We start from the raw sequence: 24,979 nt of genomic DNA, 5'->3' as shown, positions 1-24,979 counted from the left end.
CGTTCACTTCTGCAACTGCGTCTCAGCAATTTAAGTATATTCCTATCTGTCAGGACTGGTCATCCCTGAAAATCATTTCTTGTAGCAGGGTAACTGTGGTGTCAAATTCCTGGATCATTCAGTGTCTGCCCTGAGTGGTGCCTTTCACAAGTAGTGACCCTGATCCTGGAGGTGGCTCTCAACACTTAGGTTTGAACTCTGTTGAGCTTCACCCCATCAAGAACTGCTTACTTTCAGCTTTCCCACTCACAGCAGTTAATAGGTTGGCACTGAAAATATACAACTCTCATGTTTGTGTGGGTATTTATTTCTCACTTACAGTAATTTCACGATTATAAGCTGCACCATTTTGACTAAAGTTTTGGTCCGTACTCGGAAGTGCGGCTTGTACTCCAGAGCGGCTTATATATGAACAATGTTCAGAAATTTTCCAACCCAAATGTGTGAGTCTGCAGCAGCCCCGAGCCAAGCCAGAGCCCGCGCAGCCCCTGCAGCTGAGCGGAGCCGCCAATCCGAGTCCGTGATAGTTCTCTGTATTTTTTCGGTGTTTTCAGTCTTGGGCGGCTGTGCGGCTTCCCGCCTGCCCGGCTCCCCACCCGCCCGCATGGTTGCCCGGCTCTCCGCCCGCCCAGCTCTCCAGCCACCCAGCTCCCCACCTGCCCATGTGGCTGCCCGGCTCCCTGCCTGCCCAGCTCCCCGCCCGCCCGTGTGGCCGCCCGGCTCCCCGTCCACCCGGCTCCCTGCCTGCCCACGTGGCTGTGCGGCTGCCCAGCTGAGTGGCTATTTAAAGGCAATGCAGATTCATTGGAAATGCTTGTAAAATGACCACACTGTTGTTCATATCTTTTTCCACTGTTAATAAAACTTGCAGGATACGCTGCTACAGCTATTGTCCATATCTTTTTTTGCTTGGAAATAATGTTTCCAAGGTCAGCACCTGCCAGTAAACCCCGCATCCGCGATTCTGTTACTAATTGGCAACTTTGTGAACGTTCACTGCAAACGAAAGTGCGGCTTATAATCCAGGTGCGGCTTATAATCGTGAAATTACTGCTGGCGTCTCAGGCCCCTCTAGATCTGACTTAATGCTTTTTCATGAAGGGACATTGTCAGCATCTCTTGGATACTGGTAGCTCACATATATTGCCTTTTCTGGTAGACTACAGGCTGATGTCATCATCACTGCAGTGTCAGGAAATCAGCCTGATGTGATACTTTCCCTGTTACTTCTTGCTTCCAAGATCTTCAGGATCCAAGAATGCTGACAACAATGACTCAGATTATAACCAAACACTTGTTATGTTGCAAATTATTTTCCTTCATTTGCATTCTGAAGATCACAGGTACTGGATACTGAACAGTCTGGTCTCTGGACTAGTTGCTGTGATTTGTTGCTGTAAAATCAGGCTTCAGAATATGAAACAGATTATGCTCACCATTTCATTTTTCTGCTGTATTTAGGGTAGCAATTTCTCAGCATTCCCACAGAGGACTCTGTTACCAGGTCCATATGTATGCTTTCTCACAGGTAGAGAGTTTTGGTACACACACATCTGTGTTAGGGAACTTCCCATACAACTAACAAACTATAGGAATCTTCATATTTGTGCATTAAAGAAAAAAAATGCAGCTTCTTTTTAAGGGCTACTTGTATTTAACAGCGTACAGAACTGGGGGAAGGTAGTGGGAATTTCTGATGATAGAGTGAATTTGTTTGTGAGACTACCGACAGAAGACTAACAGAAAGAATGTGTCATTTTGGGTCACATAAATTCCTGCAGGAGTTACATGTGTTTCATAGGTCTGATGATAGATCTCTATGTAGGAAGGACCTACTAACCATCTGTAGATGTCCTGCTAAGGAAAGATTCAGAATTCAAAAGGAGCACCTGCTAGCATAAATGTTTGTCTGATATGTAGATTACTGGAGTGAGAGAATGAAAATATTCAGATCAACAGGAAGCATTTTAATGACTGCTTTTGATTAAATGCAATGGAAGTAATAAAACTGTTCTATTTAAGTTAGGATGAAGAATTATACAGAGGTAGCGATGATTTATGAGGTTTCCATTCTCAAATTATCAGCATAGGGTGCGTGCCACTAAATATGGTCTACAGATTTGTCACCTCAATCTGTGACTGTATTGCATCTCTCAAGTTAAGTACAGTAATTTCACGAATACAAGCCGCAGCAATTTTGACAAAAATTTTGGTGGAAACCCGGAAGTGCGGCTAATACTCGGGGGTGGCTAATATGTGAATAATTTTCTGACATTTACAACCCCAGACGTACCAGCCAGGGCACCGAGCCAAGCACCTGCCAGTAAAAGCCAGCATTTCGCGATTGTTACAAAGTGTTACTCTGTTGCCCTGGCTCCCTGCAGGCAGCACGGGGGGCGGGGAGAGAGGCGGGAGAGCTCTCTTCTTCTCTCCTCTGCTGCAGCCCAGGGGAGAGACGGGGGGGGCTCCGCACCGCCATTGCCGCGGCTTGGGGAGGAGGGGGGGAGCCCGCGCCGCCATTGCCGCGGCCCGGGGAGCAGGCGGGGGCCCAGCGCCGCCATTGCCGCGGCTTGGGGAGGAGGTGGGGGGCTCTGCCCCCGCCCTCTGCTGCCGTGGTGGGAGCGGGGCACTCTCTCCGTGCTTTTACAACAGACAGGTGATAATATCCCTGTTATCCCTGGAGATGCTCAGTGTCTCTATAAAAATCGCAGCAGCCGCTGGGGACAAGATGAACTGTTTACATCACTCCTTCCAGCTGCTGGCTTGAAAGTTTGTCAGACAGGAGGGAGTAATGGAGTGCTCCAGCATCCTGCTTTAGGACAACCCTCTCCCATTGCTGCTGGGAGGATTCATGAAGTCATCTCCGTCTTGGTGTAGATCAGGACTGTAAACAGCTGATCATGGAACTTCCTGTATCTTACAGTCCCAGTGGCATCATCCTCATGGGGTAGGGTTGGAGTTGGATCTGTATCATTTGCTGTGAGCAGTCCCCCATGAACAGGCAATACGGAGGTGACACAGATCTGTGTGTCCTATGTGTCTGGTATCCTGCATGGGCACCAGCCAAACTCACCATTCAGGTCAGGAACTACAGCCTGCTCCTCTGGGCTTCACTAGGTCATGGTTGACTGATTATCACCCTGGGGGAACCTGGGCACATTTGCATCCCTGCCTAGCCTGTGCAGAAGTGGCAGCAGTGTGAAGGAGGTGACTAGATATCTCTGCAATATATTTCCTGAGCTTCAAAACCACAGCTTAGCCACTCTTCAGAGAGAACAGCAGTGCAGATCACCTAATGGATACAAATAAATGAATGTCTCATGACAGCTACCCTTTGAGTGAATTTATTATTGAATTACATTCTGGCTTTTTAAGAACAAGCTGAGCTGACAAGCTCTCTCACCAGTGCAGAGGAAGAAGTAAGGCAATGATAAATTACACTGATGGATAAAGGCAAAGACCTTGTGCCTTCCCAAATACCAGCAATTATATATTATTCATGTTTGGGAAGAAAAATAATCATTGCCCATATTGAAATGACTGTTTATGATGATAAAGCAAGTAGCTAAATTAAATTTTGAATGCACAGAATGTCTTTTCATATCATTTTGATGAACAGATAACAAGTACTCCTCTACTTGGTCATTCTTGTATTGATTTTGAAACCACTTACTCTGACTGTTTGCTTTGTCGTTTTTAAGCTGTTCTTAGTTGTCCATCATCATAAGGAGTAACACAAGATGCAGTGATGTCAATAAGTTAACTATTAAGTAGGACACCTGATATATTTGTTCTCTTTTGAGAGATAGTGTTAGAAAATGGCAAGAACAGGTTAAAGTCCTGATCCACACTCTTTTATGGTAAGTGTTGGCATAGGTTCAAGTGCTTCAGAAAGCCATATGTAGAATTGGTACTTATGTAAAGAAAATTTGAAATCACTCAATTTTGAAGTAAATGTGTTTTATACCCCTCCTTTTTTGAGACAGATTGTGTATATCTACTTGCTGCCAGTGGATCAACCTGTTCTGATCACTTGGGCAGCTAAAAATAGCCATCTGAGTTACATGAAACATCCGAGAGCAGCATCTGTTGTTAGCTGCAAGAATAGTCCCAGATTGCCCTCAGGTCAGTAGTCTACATATAAAAAGTTAGTTTTGATGATTTAAAGTTCTGATCAGAATTAACTTTGCACATGTTTTCCCACTACTAAATGACAAGGTATCTGTAAACGTATCACTCAACCTTCCTGTGTCCCCTCTGTGTGCCAGGCAGAACACCACACCATTTTGACTAAAATTTTGCTCCCAACCCGGAAATGCAGCTTACACTCAGGAGTGGCCAATATATGAAAAAAGTTTGGAAATTTCCCAACATAGAAGTGCCAGCTGAGGTGACGAGCCTAGCACCTGCCAATAAAACCCGGGATAGTGTGATGGTTACAAATTGGTTACTCTGTTGTGCAGCGGGTGGAGGCGGGCTCTGTGCTGGCAGCACAGGGGGGAGGTGGGGGGCTCCCTCCTGCTGGCCCTGCGGCCCGGGGGAGAGGCGGGGGCTCCGTGCCTCCCCCTCCCCCCGCCACTGCGGGTGAAGGCGGGCTCCATGCCTCCCACTGCTGCCGTGGGTGCAAGTGGGCTCCATGCCTCCCTCCTGCCGGCACTGTGGGGCAGCACCGGGCCAGGGCGAGCGATCCCGCGATTCCATTACAAATTCGTTACTTTGTTGAATGTGGGTCCTCCCTGCGAACAACAGTGCAGTTTATAATCTGGTGCAGTTTATACATGGACAAAGACCTAAATGTTGCCGACACCCGGACGTGCGGCTTATAATCAGGTGTGACTTGTAATCGTGAAATTACTGTACATTGATCTCAAGTCCCAACAAAACCAAAACTGTGAATATTGATCATGGCCAAAGAGGAGCTAAGAAAATGGGGTGGATGGATCTAAATGTTTTTTCAGAATGTTTTGGTAGTCCATCTGATCAGTCCTCAGTGATTTCAAAGAGCATTGCTATGTTTTCATAGTATCCTTGAGAGAGCTTGCCCAAAGAAGCTGTGGCTGGCCTATCCCTGGAAGTATTCAGGGTCAGGTTGGATAGAGCTCTGAGCAATCTGATCTAGTGTAAAGTGTCCCTTCCCATGGCAGGAATTTGGAACTGGATGGTCTTTAATGTCCCTTCCAACACAAATCATTCAATGATTTTATGAATATGTTCAAAGCATCTTCTCTTTTCACATATTTTGTCCCATTAATGGAGAGTTGTGGGTTCACCCAGCAGATCTTTCTGAGTTTTTTTCCCAAGGAAACCAAGATGCTCTGTGTTTTCTATATTTTCCCATCAAGAAAGTGTAACTTTGATATAGTGACATAAGAAACACTTCATTAGATGAAGACAAAGTTAGAGATCAAAGAACCAAAACTTACCAGGTGTAGCTTTATGCTGATGATTTCTCCTAGTCCAGCCCATGGCTCTGGTCCAACTCCAGGCAGATGAAGGTTTCTTCAGCAGTTGGAAATTCTCTGGATCAGATGCACCCACTGAACACAGACACCCAGAAGTGATGCAGGAGCTTAGGGAGCACAGCAGCTCTGTGAGTTAGGACAGTTTGGAATGCTGCATCTGTTTAAAACTGTGTCATAGAGATAACACAGCATCCAGTGTTCTGAGGGTGAGCACAGCATGGTACCTACATTGATGGAACCAAGGTCATATTTTTCCATATTTCTTTCCAAGCTAACACAGCCAGTCTTCAAACCCTCTTCTTGCCAGCATTATTGTCTTCCAAAGACATCATTCTTTCAATGCTTCCTACTTAAAAGAACTCCTTATTAGGTACAAGTCATAGCATTTTAAAATGTAGAATAACAAGGAATTTTTAAAAACATACTGTTTTTTATTCAAGAGGGATTAAGAGAAAAGCGCTGCCACCATGCCACCTGTCCCTCGCTGAGCTTGGCGCTCCTACCGTGCCGTTCCCTCTTGCGGCTCCGTTGTGCCGCCATGCTGTTCCCCCTCACAGCTCCGTGGAGCTGCCCCACCACTCGCCCCTTGCTCGGAGTGGCACTGCCGCTGCCCTACTGCCTGCCCCTTGCTCGACTCAGCACCACCGCCCTGCCACCGGTCCCTCGCTCAGCTCGGCGCCACCGCCGTGCTGCCTGTCCCCCATGGCTCGGCGCTGCCACTGTGCCGTTCCCCCTCGCGGCACGGGGTTCCTACGGCACAGGGCTCCTGCAGCGCCAGTGCTGCGGCGGCTCAGGGGGGGGCTGCAACTCCTGCAGCTCGGGGCGTTTGCGGCTCGCACTTCCAGGTTGGCAAATTTCTGAACTTTGTCCATCATATAAGGCGCACTGGACTATAAGGCGCACTTCCGGGTTCTGGGGAAAATTTTAGTCAAAAGGGTGCGCCTTGTAGTCGTGAAATTACTGTATTTGCTAAATTGGTTAAAACCTCCTATATAAAAAAGCAGTTTTATACCCCCAAACATAAAATATTTTCTATTTTATTTGACTTCTTTTTCCTAATTCCTTTTGATTGTTGCAAATCTATCATACGGCTTATATGTAGTTAAAGAACTTTGCCTATGATCATCAAAAGAGAGATTATTTTGTAATTTACCTGGAAATAATGTATTTTTTCCTCCTCTTCTGCTCAGTTTTGTTTTCATGGTGCCTCAGATTCAATGAAAGGCAGTGCTTTTTTATTCCTGTTCTTCTGCAGAACTGAATATGTGGCCAGAGCTTACAAAATAAATACCAGATGTAAAATATTGTAATAACACAGAACTACTAAGTTCTGCAGACATTTTTAGTGAAGACTTGGCATGAGTGCACTATTCATCTCTGAAAGTTATTGAAGCATAAAGTCTTTATCTCTCATAGAAATAATAGCTATAAAATGACTTCTGAAAAATCACGTATTAAGCATAATTCAGTATTTGGTGGAAAAATGATCTTGCACCTTATGTACTACTGGACACTTGATTTGGATTGTACAGACCTAAAAAATATGAGTGTGATTCTGTTTCTTTGATATCTTATGCAAAGCAAGAGAGGGTTTCTTTGGTTTTATTGGCGAAAAGGAGAGAGTCATCAACTCCTAAAGCATTAGTCAATCACATTGTGAATAAAAGGATTCTTCACTGAAACTTTGCAATACGGCACAGCCCAACTTTATTATGTGTTGCATTTCCTATAAAATTCTGTTCTAAAATGCTTTCATTTAAACAGTTGGAGCCAGTTTTACAATTTCATAGATGTCATCAGCATATTTTCCTCTGCTGAGTAGCCTTCCCATATCCCTTACCCTCCCACCTTACTGTTATAGTTCAACTGAGAAATCTTGAGGTGTAAAAACAGTGAGTCAATGAGGCATAGAGGCACAAGATGCTCTGGATGGCAGGAGTAGCATCTCTTTCCAAGAGTGGCCAGATTGCTTGGCAGATCAGAAAGGAAGATTGTGCTGTCATAAAGAGAAAGGACACATATGGAGAAGGTGAATAATGAAGGTTCAATTCCTGGGAGAAGTATTCAAAGCAATAAGGGCTGAGTCTTTCAAGAATGAAACCAATAGGGAATTCTTGTTAGAGTAATGATCATGAAGTTTCTATAAGTGGTAGGAGGTCCTCAAAGGATGTTACATTTTGTTACCAAGCTGCCGTGCAATAAAGATACCTCCTTTTGGAGGAGCTACAACCGGCAGTCACCAATATTGCTGAAAAAAGATGATGCCCAAGGAGATGTTCAAGAGCCATCAGTTTATAAGTCTGCACAGAGCAGAATGTAGTCTGGTGCATGCAATGGGACCCCTAAGAAATAACAACAATTGGTCCCAAAACCAAGTCCCTGCTTGTATACTAAAATATCAGATGAAGAAGATTTGCTGGTTTAATACTGTGAAGTTAGACCAGATCTAAAGAGCCAGTAAGAATAAAGTTTGCATCTAGAGATGTTATTATAAATATTAATTAATAAGTACTTCTTTTTTTGACTTCAAATACAAACTTCATTAGCCATATTTATAAAAGTATCTGAGCATTATGTGGCTTTTTCCCGTGTCCTTCTTCAGACAATTCAAGTAATGGGTTTTCACTGGAGCTTTCCATTCTCTTGGCTTTGCTGTGTCTTTCATGGAATATCCAAATACTGTAAAAGCCTTCTTGCAAAAGGTTAATAGTTAAGAACCATGCCCACATAATCAGCATCTCCTGGTCCTTCAGAGATGAGACCTTCTAAGTACCTTCACTGAGTAGGTTAAACAAACAGGGCAGGCACAGTTTCTTGCTGCGAACAACTTAGAATTGACTTTCTTTTACTAATGCTGTTCAGAGCTCTTAAAAACTTTGCTCTGTGTGGCACATTCTCCTTCTCCAGGGCCCCTGTTCCGTCAGCAGCTCAGGAAGCAGAATGGCAGGATCTGTTCCAAGCCATGTCTGTCAGTGCCACTTAGCAGGTCCCCATTTGGGATATGATCAAACGTTAAGTGCATTAAGTCCCTTTGTCACATTGACACCGACGTTCTAGTGCTTCCCTTAGTGCAAACTCCTTTGATGGGCCTAATCAGTTATTTAGAATCATAGAATATTTTGGAGTGAAAGAGACCTTTAAAGGCCATTCCTGCCACAAGTAGGGACATCTTCAGCTATATCAGATTGCTCAAAGCTCATCCAACTTGTCCTTGGATGTTTGCTGGGAAACCACAACCTCTCCATGCAGCCTGTGCTGGTGTTTTGCCATCCTTATTACAAACTGCTTCTTTCTTAAATCTAGGGTGAATCTACCCTCTTTTAGTTTAGACCCATTATTACTTGCCCTATTGCATCAGACCCTGCTAAATCTAGCAGAATTGTGTCCCAGATGCCCAACATGTGCCAAATCCTTTCAGAAACTCACTTGTGCTGTCCATGATAGTGTGGGAGGCTTTCAGGATGACTGCTCTTCTATTTTCATTTCCTATATAAGTCTACCTTTTTCTTTTTAACAAGGAAACCTTTAGAAGGATCGTTTGCATTCTTTTTTCTTATCTAAATTTTTAAATTCAGATGGAAGCTAAGAATAGTACATAGGTTTTGACTTAAAGCTTTTCTTACAACTAAAGTGAATTAGAAAAGCCAGACGGATTGACTCAGTTCAAGGAAAGACTGTCAGGAGGTTTTTCTCCACAGTTAAGAGGCAAGTGGGCAGGGCTGTTTTTACAGACAGCTTTTGAGGGAAATACTGCCACAAGTAATGAACTTGAACATCTCTATGTTCTGATCTTTCCTCTTTTTGTTTTGTCCTTCATCTGCCAGCTCAGGCATTTTCTTTGTGTCCGTGTGTTTGATCATGATGCCCTTAGCTTTTGCCTGGCATTCTACCAAGTGCTCTGTGTATCCTGGTACAAGACTACCCTGAGATTGTCTAACATTAGACAGGTGCATTCAACCCAAAATGGACAAGGTACATTTTACTTTATCCTTTCTTACTCCCAAGCAAAAATGCCACAACCAAGGCTAAAGACAAGTGATTGTAGCAGGTCTGTACTTCTAGGTACTTACCAGATTGAGTAGATCACAGATGAGTGCCATGAAAATGTAAAAATCCCTATGCAAGGGTTTATCAGATTACTACAATTATTCTTCTTATGTCTCTGTGAGGAGAGGATTATTATTTTGCAAGTGCAGTAAAGAGACATAAACAGACCAGCTGGCATGACTGGTGTCACACGGAAAGGCTGTAGAGATTGTTTGTTATTAATAACATTCTTCTCCATGAACTATAACTTTTTGTATTTTTGTTCTGTGGAGCTCTGTTGAAGTTTTATCCCAAGCAGAAGGATAAATCCTATATATATGTGTGTATATTTATATATACCAATAAAATATGAAAGTGGTACCTTCAAAGAGATTTATAATGTCAGATTAAAATATTTATTATTAATAACTTGTCTGAGGATGGCTAAGCAGTCATGATAACCATTTTCACACATTGAAACCTTTAAATGAGAAGGTCCAGTGAGGTGTGTTGGAAGTATTTTGAGGAGCAACAGAAATTAATCAGAGTGAGATTTCCCATGGCACCTATCCTCAGTCAAGGAAAGAATATACATTTCTTGCAGAAAAAGTGGGATTTAGGATGCATGGAGTTTTCTTCTTACAGTGAAAAATGCATAGCAGAAACAATATTTTCTCCTTATTTCCACATACCAAGCACAGTGTCACCAGAAAACATCTCTTAGTAAAGTGTACTTTAAGGACCAATGTCTAGATTGTGAGACACTGGATCAGAGTTAGTATTAAAGACAAATCTTTAATGTGCTCCCATGAGGTGAAATGGCTTTTGTGGAATTTACTTTTCTGGCTTCTGTTCTAAGACTGGGGTTTTTTTGCTTGAATTTTGTTGATAGTCTGTCAAACTTTGTTTGTCTCTGAGCAATAGGAATGCAAAGGCGTCAGTGTACCCCTGTCTGTTTTGCCACTGTGGCCCAGATCTTACCAGAAAGACTCAATTTTATTTGGAATAAAGGATAACTTCACAAAGCAACAGTGTAAATTGTCTGATACACCATCTGACCCTGTAAATAGCATTTTTGCAATGATTTGGTCTTTCAAGCAAGTTTTTATGAACAAATGAAAAAAATAAACAGGAAAAGTCTAATTAAAGAAGAGGAGAAATTGAGACTGCTTTTCCTTGTAAAACAAGAATCCATACAGCCTCATGTAACAGTAGTGAGGGAAAAAAAAACAAAAACAGACCAAAAACCAGAGGCAATAGGTGGAATCTATTAATAATTTAATGAAAAGATGAGGCTCAGGCTACAAGAAATTGAATTTTGTTCAACTGCAGAAAACACTCTGAACTAGCAAACCTGGACTGATGGAATTAATCTCTTCTATTAACATGAGAGATAATTTTATGTAAATGTATTTGGAGACCTTCTAGCAGAGCTGAGCATCTTACCAGTGCCACTTAACTTCTTTGCAGGGTAATTGCATTTAGACCAAGGTCAACTGAAGGAAATAACTGACTAAATTAGCATTAACCAGGTTCCTGGGGGGCTTAAGGCATTTTAGACACTCAATTTTGCCTCCAGAAAGGACATGTTGACACTAGAGAAGCCAGCTGCTTCCAGTGCACCGTGTTTTATTCAACTGGGGCAAATTTTACCACCCAGGGAAGGAGAAGATTTGAGACGCATCAGGGACAGTCTAGGTTTGCATTTTCCTCCAGTTTCCATCTCTACCTCTTTTAAATGTACTCAGATTCCTGCATCTTGCTCCAGCTTCTTTTTGTCGTTGTGGGTTGGGAATGATGTCCCCTTAGTGGTAACATCTTTCCTTAAAGCATGGAAATAAAGCCATGGTTACAGTCCTCAGGAGGGTGGGGGATGCAGCAGGGTTTGCTGACGAGCTGCTGCTTTGACAAGAGGCAGTCTCCAAGTCCATGAGCACATAGATGTGCTAGTGGAGTTGAATGAGTGCTGGGAAGCATCAGCCAGGATGGGAGCTAAGTCTCTTTCCAAAGGTGGGATGTCAGATGCATCTGCTACAGTTGCCAAGGTGAGAGGAAGCTCTTTGTCCTCCTTGTGCTGGTGCTTGTTCTAGAAATAGTTGTCAGTGGTATGTAATGGAGCAGATGCTTGTGGATATAAAGCACATCTCCTATTTACTGAGCCACTAGTCTAGGCCAATCTGCTTGCACTTAAACATAGAACTTAAAAACCGCCTGGACGTGTGTTGTGTGTAGGGCAGCAGGAGAGACACCTGCAACATGTATTTTTTTCTTTACTTGCTTTGACCTTTTGCAAGAAAAAAGAACAGGTGGAAGTGTTCTTCTTGGGATCACTGAAATGTGCGATCCTGTTCTTATTATTTCAAAACATTTGTAGTTGCAGTGTTTACTTGAATATGTGATATAGAACACTGATTCCTTTGTACTCAGGTCTTAGTATTCATGAAACAGTTTGCAGTTATTCCTTGCCTTCCACAAAATGTGAAGCCCATTTGATGAGAAGCTGACAGAAGGTAGCTTCAAACCCATCATATGGTTTCTCTATAGGATGGATAATAAGATAGGGCAGAGTGGAGCAGATAATGAAAAAATCTGGGAAGAGAAAGCCTAGGTTTTGCTGTTGGCTCAGAGGTATGCTCAGACACATTCACTTTATGCAAAAATTGCACTGCAGATGGTGACCTGTTGGCTTCATTGGGGTTATTCCAAGCACTGACATTTTTCCGAGCATATTCCATGGCATCATGATCCTTTCAAGTTATGCTTTACCTTTGTGTTACAGAGTGATGTGCCTAATACTGTAGTGGATTATTGTTTTCCAGCTGTTGTATATGGAAAGCTGAGTTAGAACCTTAAATGGGAGAAGCAATAGAAGTATTAAGGATATTATTCCTTCCATTAACCCTGTCCCTGAAAATGTTCAAGGACAAGTTAGATGGGGCTCTGAATAAACCAGTCTAGTGGAAGGCAGACATATTGGACCTAGATGATCTTTAATGTCCCTTTGATCCCAAACCATTGTAGGATTGTAGGATTATTAGCTTCAAGCTTAGTCCAAGTCTTTTCCTACATCACTCCTAAGAAGTCAGTGATGATATGAGAAAACTCAGAGACATAAAAATCATTTCCAGTATCTAATTTTCCTATGACCTATTCCAAAATTATATATGAATATAGTCATATCTTAGATTTCAGACACATTATGGCATTGCTGCAGTAATTTTTGATAATATTGGAGCTGACCATTTAGATCATCAGGAATTTTGTTTAAGACTCCCTGGCAAATGGTCTGTTTGCTGTACTCTGAAATTTAAAAATTATGCAGCCTTTATTAAATGGAAATTATACTTTATGTCCTTGCATTATATAATCTCAGATTTTTAGGTAGACTGTAAGAAAATAAGTGGTTCTTTCCCTAATGATCTGTGTTTATGAAATCATCTTTACAAAACATTGCAGAAATCATCCTTTGCCTCAGTGAACCAGCAAAGCACCATTGCACCGTTGAAGTGCAGCTGGGATGATTTACTCTAGCTGAGATCTGGTTCTGCACCTGGAGAAACATTGGCTTTCAATCTCTGCTCTCCAGCAGGACAGCAGTTAGGAAAATTATTCATTGGGTCACGTTAACACACTGACACTACAATTTGCTGTTGCTGCTCAGAAAAATAGTTACCTTCAGCCAAAAATTGGGTTCAGACACTCTCACAGACATGTGATGTTTTGTCTTTATGGGAAGCTCCTAAGGTAGCAATGCAGTAATGACTTAGAAGTCCGGAAACAGACTTTTGGAATGAGAACGGAGAAAATTTGTCTTTGGCTTTACTGCAGGTTTTCTGACTGACCTTGGAAAACTGAAAATCTTTCCATGTTTTATTTCCTCTCTCTGTAAAACACCAATCTGGCTGTATTAATCAGTGTTTGTAAAGATCCTTGAAATCCGTAGATAAAAGAGCGTATTACAGATCACAGAGTAGTTGGAATAGATGTAACCTATAAAATGGTGCAATCTACCAAGCTTGGGAAGAAAAAGAGGGAAAGAAAAAACCCATCCTATTAGTGTGCTCAGGTCCCCAGGCAAATTGTAAGAAAGCTTTCTGAACCTGGCAAATTATCTGTCATTGCTTTCCCAAATGGGAAAGAAATGAGCTACCAAGCCTTGGTCAGAATCTTTTGTGACTTTTATGCCTTAAATATGCCTGTGTACTGCATGGTAATTTCCTTTGATTTTAAAATGCACCTTGCTGTTAATTAGGGCAACACTGTTAAGACACTACTGGCTGTAGGAAAAGGTTCTTCACTCAGAGGGTGATTGAGAACTGAAACAGGCTCATGAGGGAGTGTTCTGGCACAAAGCCTGCCAGAGTTGTAGAAGTGTTTGGACAACACTTTCAGGTACCATAATTTCACGATTATAAGCCGCACCATTTTGACTAAAATTTTGGTCTGAACCCAAAGTGCGGCTTATAATCAGATGCGGCTTATATATGGACAAAGAACGAAAAGTTCCTGTTTTAGTTTGGAGGACAGGTATCTGCTAAGAAAGGCAGGAACTTCTCTTTGAAATGGAGAATGTAAACCCCCTCCCTCCAAATTATTATAATTTTGAAATCAAGGGGCTTTCAGGCAAAAATATGGGAATTAGGAATAACAGTTCTTTACTAGGGAAATTAAAATAGAAATACAGTACTACAAAGAAACAAACTCCAAACCCTGACAAAGTCAGAGTACAACCTGACACCCCGTCAGGCAGGGTGTTGGTAGCAGTCCCATTAAATGGTGATTGCAATCCTCTTGCAGTGACAGACGTGACTCAGTTGAAGCAGTGCTCCTGCAGAAGGTGCAGTTTTTCCTCTAAAGGTCCTGTGGTGATGTGGAGAAATCCGGTTTTCCTCTGGAGTCCAGTGGAGAAAGGGGCTCCTTTAGTGTCCCAAAACCTCTGTTTTTATCTTGGTAAGAAATGTTGGGCTCTTCCCCCTGGCTGGAGCAACTTCCAGTGGGATGAAGTAATTTTATCAGTCACACAGTGGGACTCAATTGGCCATTGGCAGAAAATGACTCTCTGGAGGAAGGATGGGTTGTGAAAAGATAAAGAACAATGCCCTGCCTGGTTTCACTGAATGGCCCATTAACAGAATATCTCCCGTGGAGATAAGGATCACTGCCCCCAGCCTCAACAGATGGTGATAGAATAGATACTTTTTATCACACTCTGTATTGTAACATGCGGCTTATAATCAGGTGCGGCTTATGTATGGACAAAGAACGAGAAGTTACTGACACCTGGAAGTGCGGCTTGTAATCGTGAAATTACTGTATACATGGTATGATTTGAAGACTGTTCTGTGCAGGGCCAGGAGCTGGACTCAGTGATCCTTGTGAGTCCCTTCCATCTAAGGAGATTCTCTGATTCTGTGAAACTCCAGTGTGATGTTGTGAATCCTACAGAAGTTTATACTTAATGAAGGTTAAGTTGCAGCAGTTGCTTTTATATAGTAGGGTAATTGTAAACCTCATTTTGAATATCAAAAGTTTTTTTCACAATGCCTGAGAAATCCTTCAAGGGTAGCATCCCACCATCAAAACATGGCCTCCAGCTTTACAGGTTATAAAGGCCTTGGCTTTCTAATCCGTAGGAATTCACAGCCACATCAGCAGAGGAAAAAACTGCATTTGTCAAAAGGACTTACTATTTCTTATCATTTTTCTCCTCCTTGCAGACATGCTTGTGTGATTCGAGGCCAGGTGATGACAGCAGATGGGACCCCTCTAGTTGGAGTAAACATCAGCTTTGCCAACAATCCTCTGTTTGGATACACAATCAGCAGACAAGATGGCAGGTAGGATGTCTCTGTGGGATTGTGTTCAAGCAGCAGTAACAGCGTTATTGCCATGACCACTAAAGAGAAACTCCTTCCAAGAGCATGTTTATTGTTGATGAAGATATTGGTGCGTTATTGTTGTTTGTTTCAGGGCTATATCTGGCTGGTGACCAGTCCCCAATGCTGTTGCTTTCTGCTCAATTCCAGGGCCAGTCTTATTCAATGTATTTATCAATGACTTGGATGCAGGAGTTGAATGCACCATTACCAAGATGCTGATGGTACCAAACTGGGAGATGCTCTTGATGCTCCTGAGGGACAAGAGACCTTGCAGAGAGATCTAGATAGATTGGAGCATTGGGCTGTGATAAATGGGATGAATTTTAAAAAGTCAAAATACTGGATTTTCTGCAGCTGGAACAGAATAACACCCAGTACAAGTATAAACTGGAGAACCACCCTGCAGACAGGGATCTGGGGATACTGGCCAGCAGCAGCTGAATAGAAGCTGCTAGAGCAGTGTGTCTTGGCAGCCAGGAGGGCAAACCCCATCCTGTGGTGTATCAAACACAGCATGACCAGTCAGTCAAAAAGGTGGTTGTCCTACTGTTCCAGTGTTGAAGCAACCTCGCCCAGAACGCTGCATGCAGTTCTGGGCCTCACAGTTTAAGAGAGGTGTGCAGGTCCTTCGATGTGTTCAGAGGAGGGCAAGAAAGTGGTAACAGGACTGGAAAGAATATCCAGTGAGCAGCATCTGAGGACTCTGAGTTTCTCCAGTTCAGACAAAAGAGACTTGAAGGGTGACCTCATTGCTTCCTACAGCTTCCTCAGAAGGGGGTGTGGAAAGGGAAGTGCTGAGCTCACCTCCTTGATATCCACTGATGGGACTCATGGGAATGGTTCTAAATTGCACCAGGGAACATTTATACTGGACATGAAGAAACATTTCTTAACTGAGAAGATGCTTAAACAGGCTTCCAGTTAAAGAAACTTCCCTGTCGAACCATCCAGAAGCCACTCTGGCAGTCACACTCACACCACCTGAGGTGGGACTGAAGCCCCTCCACAGCCACACCCCACACCCACAGTCACACCGTGGTTCCTTACCCACTAGACCTCGGGTTTCCCACATCAGTGTCTCTGATATCCAGATCCCTAAAACAGTGTAATCTTGGTGCAATAACTAAATAACAAGATAACAGCCCAAGCTGGTGCCTGCAAGGAGGGACCCGGGACAAAAGATACCCTGGGCTTTTATCCCCTCACAGTCTAAGCATGGCAAAGTCTGGAGTCCTCAACTCCTGTCACTTGGCAGTTCCCTGCCTCTTGCCTCAGGCTTTAACTTGGCCTCCTACCCCGCAAGGAGCTCAACCTGAAGCTCACACTGCAGTAGCACACTGAGCTACCCGCACCAAATGTAACGTCAGCATTCCTAGCAACGTTCAATTCCCCAAGCCTGTCAGTGTTTAAAAGGCATTTGGACAATGCCCTTAATAATGTGGTTTAGTTTGATCTGCCCTGGACTGGTAAGGCAGCTGATTTGGTGATCCTTGTACTTCCCTAACAAATTAATATCTTCTCTTCTCTTCTCTTCTCTTCTCTTCTCTTCTCTTCTCTTCTCTTCTCTTCTCTTCTCTTCTCTTCTCTTCTCTTCTCTTCTCTTCTCTTCTCTTCTCTTCTCTTCTCTTCTCTTCTCTTCTCTTCTCTTCTCTTCTCTTCTCTTCTTTTCTCTTCTCTCCTCTCCTCTCCTCTCCTCTCCTCTCCTCTCCTCTCCTCTCCTCTCCTCTCCTCTCCTCTCCTCTCCTCTCCTCTCCTCTCCTCTCCTCTCCTCTCCTCATTCTTTATTATTATTATTAACTTTGTAGTATCACCTAGAATCTTTAGCCAGCAATTTGGTAATGCAGTGCTCATGCATATAAAAAAAGATGTCTCCTGCTCCCAGCAGCTCTGTTCTTGCCAATTGATCTTGAAATGATTAGAAAGAAGTCATTAAGATTACGGTTGTGTTAGAGGCAAAATCTGAGCAATCATGCTCAACCAAAACAAAAGCAGTGCAAATTTGGAATGTCTTTCATCTTATCTTTTGTTTGTCAATGCTAATTGGTTCCCTTTCTTTTAAGAACAAAAATGTAACAGAAGGGGTTCCAGCTGCATATGCTCTATGCATTGACTACTAACCACTAGCACTTGGGAGAGGATTTATGGATTTTAGCAGCTCTCCAGTCCACAACTTTCATTTGAGTTGGCCAGAGAAATGGATAGAATTGTAATGAAAAAGAGTAATGTGCTAGCAACGTGTGCTTGATGTTGTCCTATTCACACTCAGGGATGTTTGCACCTACTGTAACACTGATGAGGACTGGGAGGCTTTCCAAGTGGTGTTCCAACTCTTCAATGTTATGACAATAAAATGCAGATGATGATAAAGAACCATTCCAGGAAAAGGACATCCCTGGAGCTGGTGTCTTCTTATTTTCAGTAGCTCAGGCATTACTGCAAAAAGGAGGAAATTTGAACATTTGTGCTTAAGGGTATCTTTGGCAACCTTACTGAACCTTCTTTGTGGGAAAATGGGATCTAAACCACACTCTCATGATCGACTTGCTGTGTATGGACCAGCACAAAAATCTGTGTCCAGTAGAACAGATAAATATGACTAAAAGAGTCCTGGACAACATGCCTGTCATAACCTTTTGTTCTGTCTGTTTCCTTGTATGTGTACAACACCCAACTACTGTGTGTGATCATTTTGTGACTACAAGTATTTTGAGGAAAGAAACCAACTCTTTGCTTTGCAGTTGTGCTGTACCTAGCACTGAGGGCTTTATGGTAAACTGGACCTTTAGCCAACAAACATGTAAGCTAAAGGGACAGAGCATGCAGATGACTGCTGCTATCTAGACTCCAGACATTTGTAATATTAAAGCAATGATTTCTTCCTGATTCTTGGGTGGTGAAAAGTAAATCCTCCCTGCTATAAATCTGCTTCTACTGGCATTTCAAGCTAGGGGTGCTCCTTCCATGCTATGTCCTTCCCTTCTCCAGTTGAGCAGGAGCACAGGGCAGAAAGCCATGCAGCCAGAGCATCAGTATGCTCCACCAAGCTTTGGTGGATTCCTGGTTCCTTGGAGTGGCTGCCAGCCTACAGAAGCTAAATTAGTTTCAAGGAGCTCAGGGCTGCAGTTTGCTGACTCAGGCCCCAGCATATACTCAGCTCTAAGTGAAAAAAATGACAGAGATCAGCTGTCTCAGAGCAAGGAATCTGTGACCAAGTGGGATTCATCCTAAAGCTGTGATTTCTGTAGGCAGCTGGTGGGGGTCAGAGTAACCCCAGATTCTGTGGTGTCAGCTCTTCTGATTTCACTTTCTTCACCTTCCTCTCAAGTCAATCTGCTTCTACAGAAACCTGATGCACCAACACCAAACAAATTGTCTAATTGCAGTTCTGAGCCTCCAGAATAATGAATATACTTTCTAACTTGGCTAAGGGATACATGCAGGTGTTTTCTCAAATGAACAGGCACATGTGTACTCTGTAGGTATTCTATGGACAAAAACCATTTGTCCATAAATGGACACGTTAAAGAACACCAAATTTCACAGAACCATAGAATGGTTTGGGTTGGAAGCAACCTTAAAGTTCCAACTCCCCTGCCATAAGCAGGGACAGCTCCCACTAAACCAGGTTGCTCAAAGTCCTTTGAAATCTGTCCTGAGTCCAGTGACTTCCTCAGTGGTCTGTAAATGATCTTGAATTATTTAAGACCATTCAAGCTAAAATTTTTCAGGGCAGATAATGTTGTCAGACACCCTTGATTTCTAATCCCAACCTCACTGCTGATTTAGTGGATACCATTAGATGTATTTCTTGACCTTCCCAGCCTAGTGAACCAGCCTGTGAAAGGAAGTTAATATTTGCTTACCTTCCCTACTGATATAGTATTTATTTAATACTATTTGTAAAGCACTTTCAAAATCATGTAAAGAATTCATGCTATTCCAGTTTCTATAATATTTTTTTATGGGTTTGAGTATTTTTTTAATAGAGCTTGACATCAGCTTTTGTACAGCAAAGTTTTCATGTGATTGAGTCAACTTTGATTTAAGAAATTGATGCTCTTAGACAAGAAGCAGGTTCTCCTGACTTACGGTAGCAGGCTGCATGCATTCCCAGTCCAGAACAGTGCAGTCATACAGGGTCATCTATCCCATCTTCAGTGTCATTCTGGTTTGGAGAATAAATGGGAGCACACATGCAAGCAGTTACCTTGTTCCAGGGGTCAGAGATAACTGCATAAAACTCAGCAGGTTTATTATTTGGCATATTCACCATAGGAATATCTATTCTTGAAAATGTGCACTGAGTTGCCTTAAATTGATTTAGTAAATCGGTTTACTGATAGCAGGGAAATAACTGGGGTTTTAAAGTAAGGGAATTTAAAGATACAATTGCATCAGTTTAGCTAGATTGGTTCCTAAGCTGATTTTGTTGCTCCAGGTTTGGGGGTTTTGGTGTTTCTTTTTGGCATGATAAAGTTTCCAAATGAGTAAGTAAAATTTCAGGGTTTGAGTGAGCTAAATTTTTCACTTCTCTAAGGGGGCTCACTTTATTCCGGGTCTCTCCTATTACATTGCTCAGATACAGCCTGAAATAGTGAAACCCTGGTCCTGTTTGAGTCACATTACTTAGACTGAGGAAAACTTTTATAACTTCAAGGCTTGCATGTGTTTTTAGCCTAATTACTGCCAAAGAGACTTTGTTTATATAGCAAGGCATGACTATAAAATGACAACTCTCAAACTTCTCTATTGTGTGCATTTTTCCATAAAGCAAAGTTAACTGACAGTTCAAAGTATCAGCACTGGATTATAAACCATATTTTTTTAGAAAAACTTTAAATTTGATTAAAGTGGTAGTTTGGAGAGGCTGCAAGTCCTTGGTATCCCTGGGTTGTAGGAACAGTGTTAATAGAACAGCAAGAAAGTCTCCAGACTTTTTCCACATTGCTTTCAGCAGCTTTGGCAGAGCTTTCTCAGAAATACCAAAAACATGAACTTCCAGAGAAAAGAGATTACACTTTCCTGTGGGGTTTTTATTTATTGAGCCTGCTTTGGATAAATAGATAATTTCATCCTTCAGCTTGTCTCTCCAGCGTCTTTAAAGAAAAGCAACAAAATGACTGTACAACAAGTATGATTTTTACAGAGTAATAAAAAATACATTAGAGATGAGCAGCAAAAACAAAAATATAATTATCTCCTTCCTTCAATCCCAGGACAGTTTTCCTTTTGTTAAATTTCATTTCAGTGAGGGAAACTAGGAGGTTTTTTTGGTTTGGTTTTTTCTGTTTGGTTTTGAGTTTACCTTTTGTTCAGTTCATCAGGGTAACTTGAAAGCTGCACCTTGGGACTCTGGGAAAACCAGCTTGTGAGCGACATCGCTTGCTAAAAAATACTGCATGGTTCTGTTTTCACAGCTGCTGGAGCCTGACATGGAGGTGGTGGTTTCCTTTCTGCATCCTGTTTTGGGGATGCAGGAGAGGCCAGGACATTTCCCCCCAACAGATTCCTATCGCTGATCTAGGCTCAGTGAAGCCAAAGGGATGAAACGGAGGTGTTGGCAAATAAAACCTTTTCTAACTTGTCTAAAAACTTGTTGAGCATCATTTGTAATGTTTATTTCTTCCCTCCTGTTGGCCCGTTCAGTGCCCGGATCCATGCAGAGCAAGCATCTCCCTCCCAGCTGAAGGACTTGCCAAATGCTAATTGACTGTTAAAAACATTCACATCAGGGTACAAACGTTGTGCAGCTTTGCTGGCAGGGACCAGCAAGTTACTCCTCAGGCTGCTGCAAGCCAAGCTCCATAGGTCTGGGAACATGATGCCCCAACTCGAGTGGTAGAATAAACATGGCTTTGGTTTTTTGAAGTGCTTTCTACTTCCTCTCATGGACTCAATTCAACATTCTTTAATGAATAACCTTCTTTTCATAATTCTGTTTCCTAAATGGCACCTCAGTCCATCAACCATGAAATAAAAAAGGTTCCCCCAAAAAATTGCTTGACAAAGAATTTTTTTAGAAATAGTTCATGCCCATTGTTGCTTCCTCTGGGATTTTTGCACCCAATCTGAAACCCTTGCAATTAATTTTAAAAAGTAATTTTTAGATGCTTTTTTCACCTTCTGTCTTCTTTCTGTATTTAAAAGCTGCATCAAGTCTGGTTTTGGGCAATCAGTGTTTCAGATCCCGGTTGTCATGCCAAGAAACACTTAAGGTCATAGCTCTTTAAGCACATGAGCAGCTCTGCTGAAACCAGTGAGCCTGATCACAGGCATAAACTCTCAGTGAGAGTGTCATAGAGCAGTGCCAAGCATGAAAGTGAGAAGCAAGGATGAGAAAACTTTCTTTGCCTGAAGCCCATGTTTGGCATTGCAACTGAAGAGACAGTGAGAAAAACACAAAGGAGCAAAAACAGGAGGTCATCAGTTTCTGTTTAAATCCTTTGCTTTCTTACTTAACACCTCTTTTTTTGGGTCTGTGCATAGTAGATATATCCCCATATTACTTGATAAAATCTCCATCTGTGACAAGATGTGAAGTTTAAATACAAAACTAAGAAAACCACCAGAACCTTCTCCCAACATCCTTACATCCAGAGGAAAAATATTTTCCTTATCAAGCTAACATTTTTTCACAGTTTTTCAGCTCTGTGTTATCCAACAATAGCAGAGGCAGAAAAACCACTTGGCTGGAGGTAGCTTAGGGTGAAGTCAGAGACCACAAGCAGTGATTCATCTGCCCTGCTCTGAATGATTAAGAGTCAAAAGAGATGATGTGCTGAGTGCTGTGGCACACAGACACCCTGCTCTGTTTGTATTTCTGGTAGACTAGGCTCAGTCCATGACTTGTCTCTCCGTGTTCCCTAGGTTGTATCTGGCATTAGTCAAGTTAGCAGAGATGACAAGACAATTTATATGGGGATGTGTCAGAGAAACCACTTTCCTAATAATTTATTTCACCATGTGAATTGATCCAATCTGTGCATTTGTTTGGATAATAGCTACTCTTTTAAAAAAAGAAAATTAGTGTGTATGGCTAAAATATGTTGGTGCTAGAAAAACACCAACAGAGATAAACATGTTTCAAAAAAGGAATGGATATGATTTCAATATACATAAGGACAATGTGCAAAGAAACTGAGCTTGGACTTCTGTCTCCGACTTGCTGTTACTCAGGTAAAGCCAATTTGGACTGCAGATTTTAGGTTCATAAAATGAGACTGGTTATATTTCTTGCAGTTATTTTTCTGGGGTCCTTGCTAGGAAGTTGATACAAACAAATGGGGCAGTGTTTGCACTAATTTTGTATTCCATCTCTTAAAACAGCTTTGATCTTGTTACCATTGGTGGAATCTCCATTATCCTGCACTTTGAGCGGGCTCCCTTCATCACCCAGGAGCACACACTGTGGCTGCCGTGGGATCGCTTCTTTGTGATGGAAACCATAGTCATGAGGCATGAAGAGAACGAGATCCCAAGCTGTGACCTCAGTAACTTCGCCCGGCCCAACCCTGTGGTCTCTCCATCTCCACTCACTGCTTTTGCAACTTCCTGCTCAGAGAAAGGTCCTATTGTTCCTGAAATCCAGGTAAGAGCCATCTGAACTGAGGGACAATAATTCATAAAATCGTAGAATGGTTTGGATTGGAAAGTATCTTAATTATCATGTAGTTCCAACCCCCCTGCTGTAGGCAGGGACACCTTCTATTAGACCAGGTTGATCAGAGCCCCATCCAACCTGGCATTAAATTGGCAACCTCTGCCAGTGCCTTCTCATCCCCATCTTCTTTCTGTGCTTCTTTTGACAGCTTTGAGCAACACAAATGCAATGATTCCCCTGCTTTCCTAACAATAAGCATTCCCCATTTGTTACCCCATTTTTCAGACGTTTGACAGGAGCACTCACACCCAGGCACTCGCTTTACCAGATTTCTCTTACCCCTGAGAGATGACGGCAAAGCACTCGTAACTGACAGCACGTGAGCTGGGATCCTTGTGTGACTGACAAGCCCTTGGTCAGCCCTTTGGCCTTCAACATGCCCAGCACCAGGCTGATGCTCTTCCTTTACTTTAATGCCTGTCTTCTGTTCAGGAGCAAGTTCCATCTGCTGGGCACTATGAACCTTGGTGGTGGAGTGTTGGAGTGAGCTTCCTCATGGTTGGAAGTCATGCTCCCCCACTCTACACAGCTTCTTATACATGCAGTTAGCCAGCAGATGGCTAAGAAGGGGCCAACCTGCAGAACACCTCAGTTTTATTGCATTTCATGACATTTGGAATAGATGGGCAGAGTGAGAGGGTTACCTTTAAATTTCTCATCCCCATTTTCCTTTTTTTTTGTGGAAATGCGAGTCAGATAAAGAACCCTAACAATCTGCTGTGGCTTCAAAGTATTTTGCCAAATGGAAAGGTGTGTTTCAAACTGAATAGTCCAAAGAACCAAATTACCAATTTTCCTTAAAAACACTAAATCTGTTGAAATATCTGCATATAGCAGCATTCAGCATTTGCTGTTTTGGACACACTGTTCTCTGGATTTTATATGCCAGCCTTCAGCATGTCCTGAGTATTGCTTTTAGGGACAATAATCTGCCAAGGTGGAAATAATAACAAGTCTAGAGATAAATTGCGTGCTTCTGATGTGGTACTCCACTGGGGTTGCAGTAGCATTAATGAGGAAAGAAGCAACTTTATACTTTCTAATTTTAATAAACCAGGTATTAAACCCAGCAACAAAAAAAAAGCTAGTGGTCTCTTTACCTTTCCCTCTGGGCCAAGTTTTAGATCCTTTCTCACACTGATTTCCAATTACAGTCACCATGTTTGTCCCAGCATAATTACTAATTAAGCCTGTATCTTGTAAAGTCCATCATGTTATAAAATCTTGGTTCAGAATCTTAGTTTCCACATCTTTTTATTAAATAAACAAACACTATAAAAGGTAATGGTCAGTGCTGCCTGGGAAGAATCAAAATACCTGATCAGTGCAACTATGATCATAATCTCAGTCATTATTTGGTACCACAAACACCTTCCAGTAGACCAGGCTGCTCAGAGTTCCATCCAACCTGACTTTGAATGATTCCAGGGATGGGGCATGGGGCATCTGCCATCTCTCTGGGCAACCTGTGTCAGTATTTTACCACCTTCACCAAAGGCATTTAATGCCCTTTGAAATGTCCTGATTATATCCTACTTGGTCTTCAACTGGGAATACAGAATGATCCATTTATGAGTGTCCTGCATTGCAGCTTCTGAATCCTTGTGAACAGCAGCTCCCATTTAAGGGGACAGAAATCTAATCAGTACATCAGTGGAGCCTGCACATCACTTAAGCTGACCACTCTGAAGCTTTCTGGTTCACACCAATGGTATCAGGTAGATTCCACTGACTGAAATCGATTTGTATACATGCCTACCTCACATGAGCATATTTGTAAATTGACATCTGGATTTAGATGCCTTAAACTGGAATTGAATCCCACTCTTAAGTTTACAAGGCAACATCAACCTTCTAAAGATATCTGCTGTTAGCTGTAGGGAAGACCTAAAAGAGCAGTTCGGAGGAGACACCTAAATTAGGTTCCTAAGTTGAGATAAGATTAATCCCGT

The 24,979-nt window shown here is 42.3% G+C and overlaps 1 protein-coding gene across 12 annotated transcripts in view; it reads left to right on the top strand.

Annotated features, from left to right (window-relative positions):
• TENM4 (teneurin transmembrane protein 4) overlaps nucleotides 1–24,979 on the top strand; it is a 634,039-nt gene that overhangs the window by 531,725 nt on the left and 77,335 nt on the right. For all 12 annotated transcript variants that reach the window (XM_042779057.1, XM_042779056.1, XM_042779058.1 and 9 more), the window contains 2 exons: nucleotides 15,206–15,325; nucleotides 22,694–22,955. In XM_042779057.1, the coding sequence (XP_042634991.1) occupies nucleotides 15,206–15,325; nucleotides 22,694–22,955 (382 nt within the window). The remainder of the gene's footprint in view (nucleotides 1–15,205; nucleotides 15,326–22,693; nucleotides 22,956–24,979) is intronic.

The sequence above is a fragment of the Catharus ustulatus genome, chromosome 2 (assembly GCF_009819885.2).
Source record: "Catharus ustulatus isolate bCatUst1 chromosome 2, bCatUst1.pri.v2, whole genome shotgun sequence".
Lineage (NCBI taxonomy): Eukaryota > Metazoa > Chordata > Aves > Passeriformes > Turdidae > Catharus > Catharus ustulatus.
This window is presented reverse-complemented; position numbering and strand designations above follow the sequence as displayed.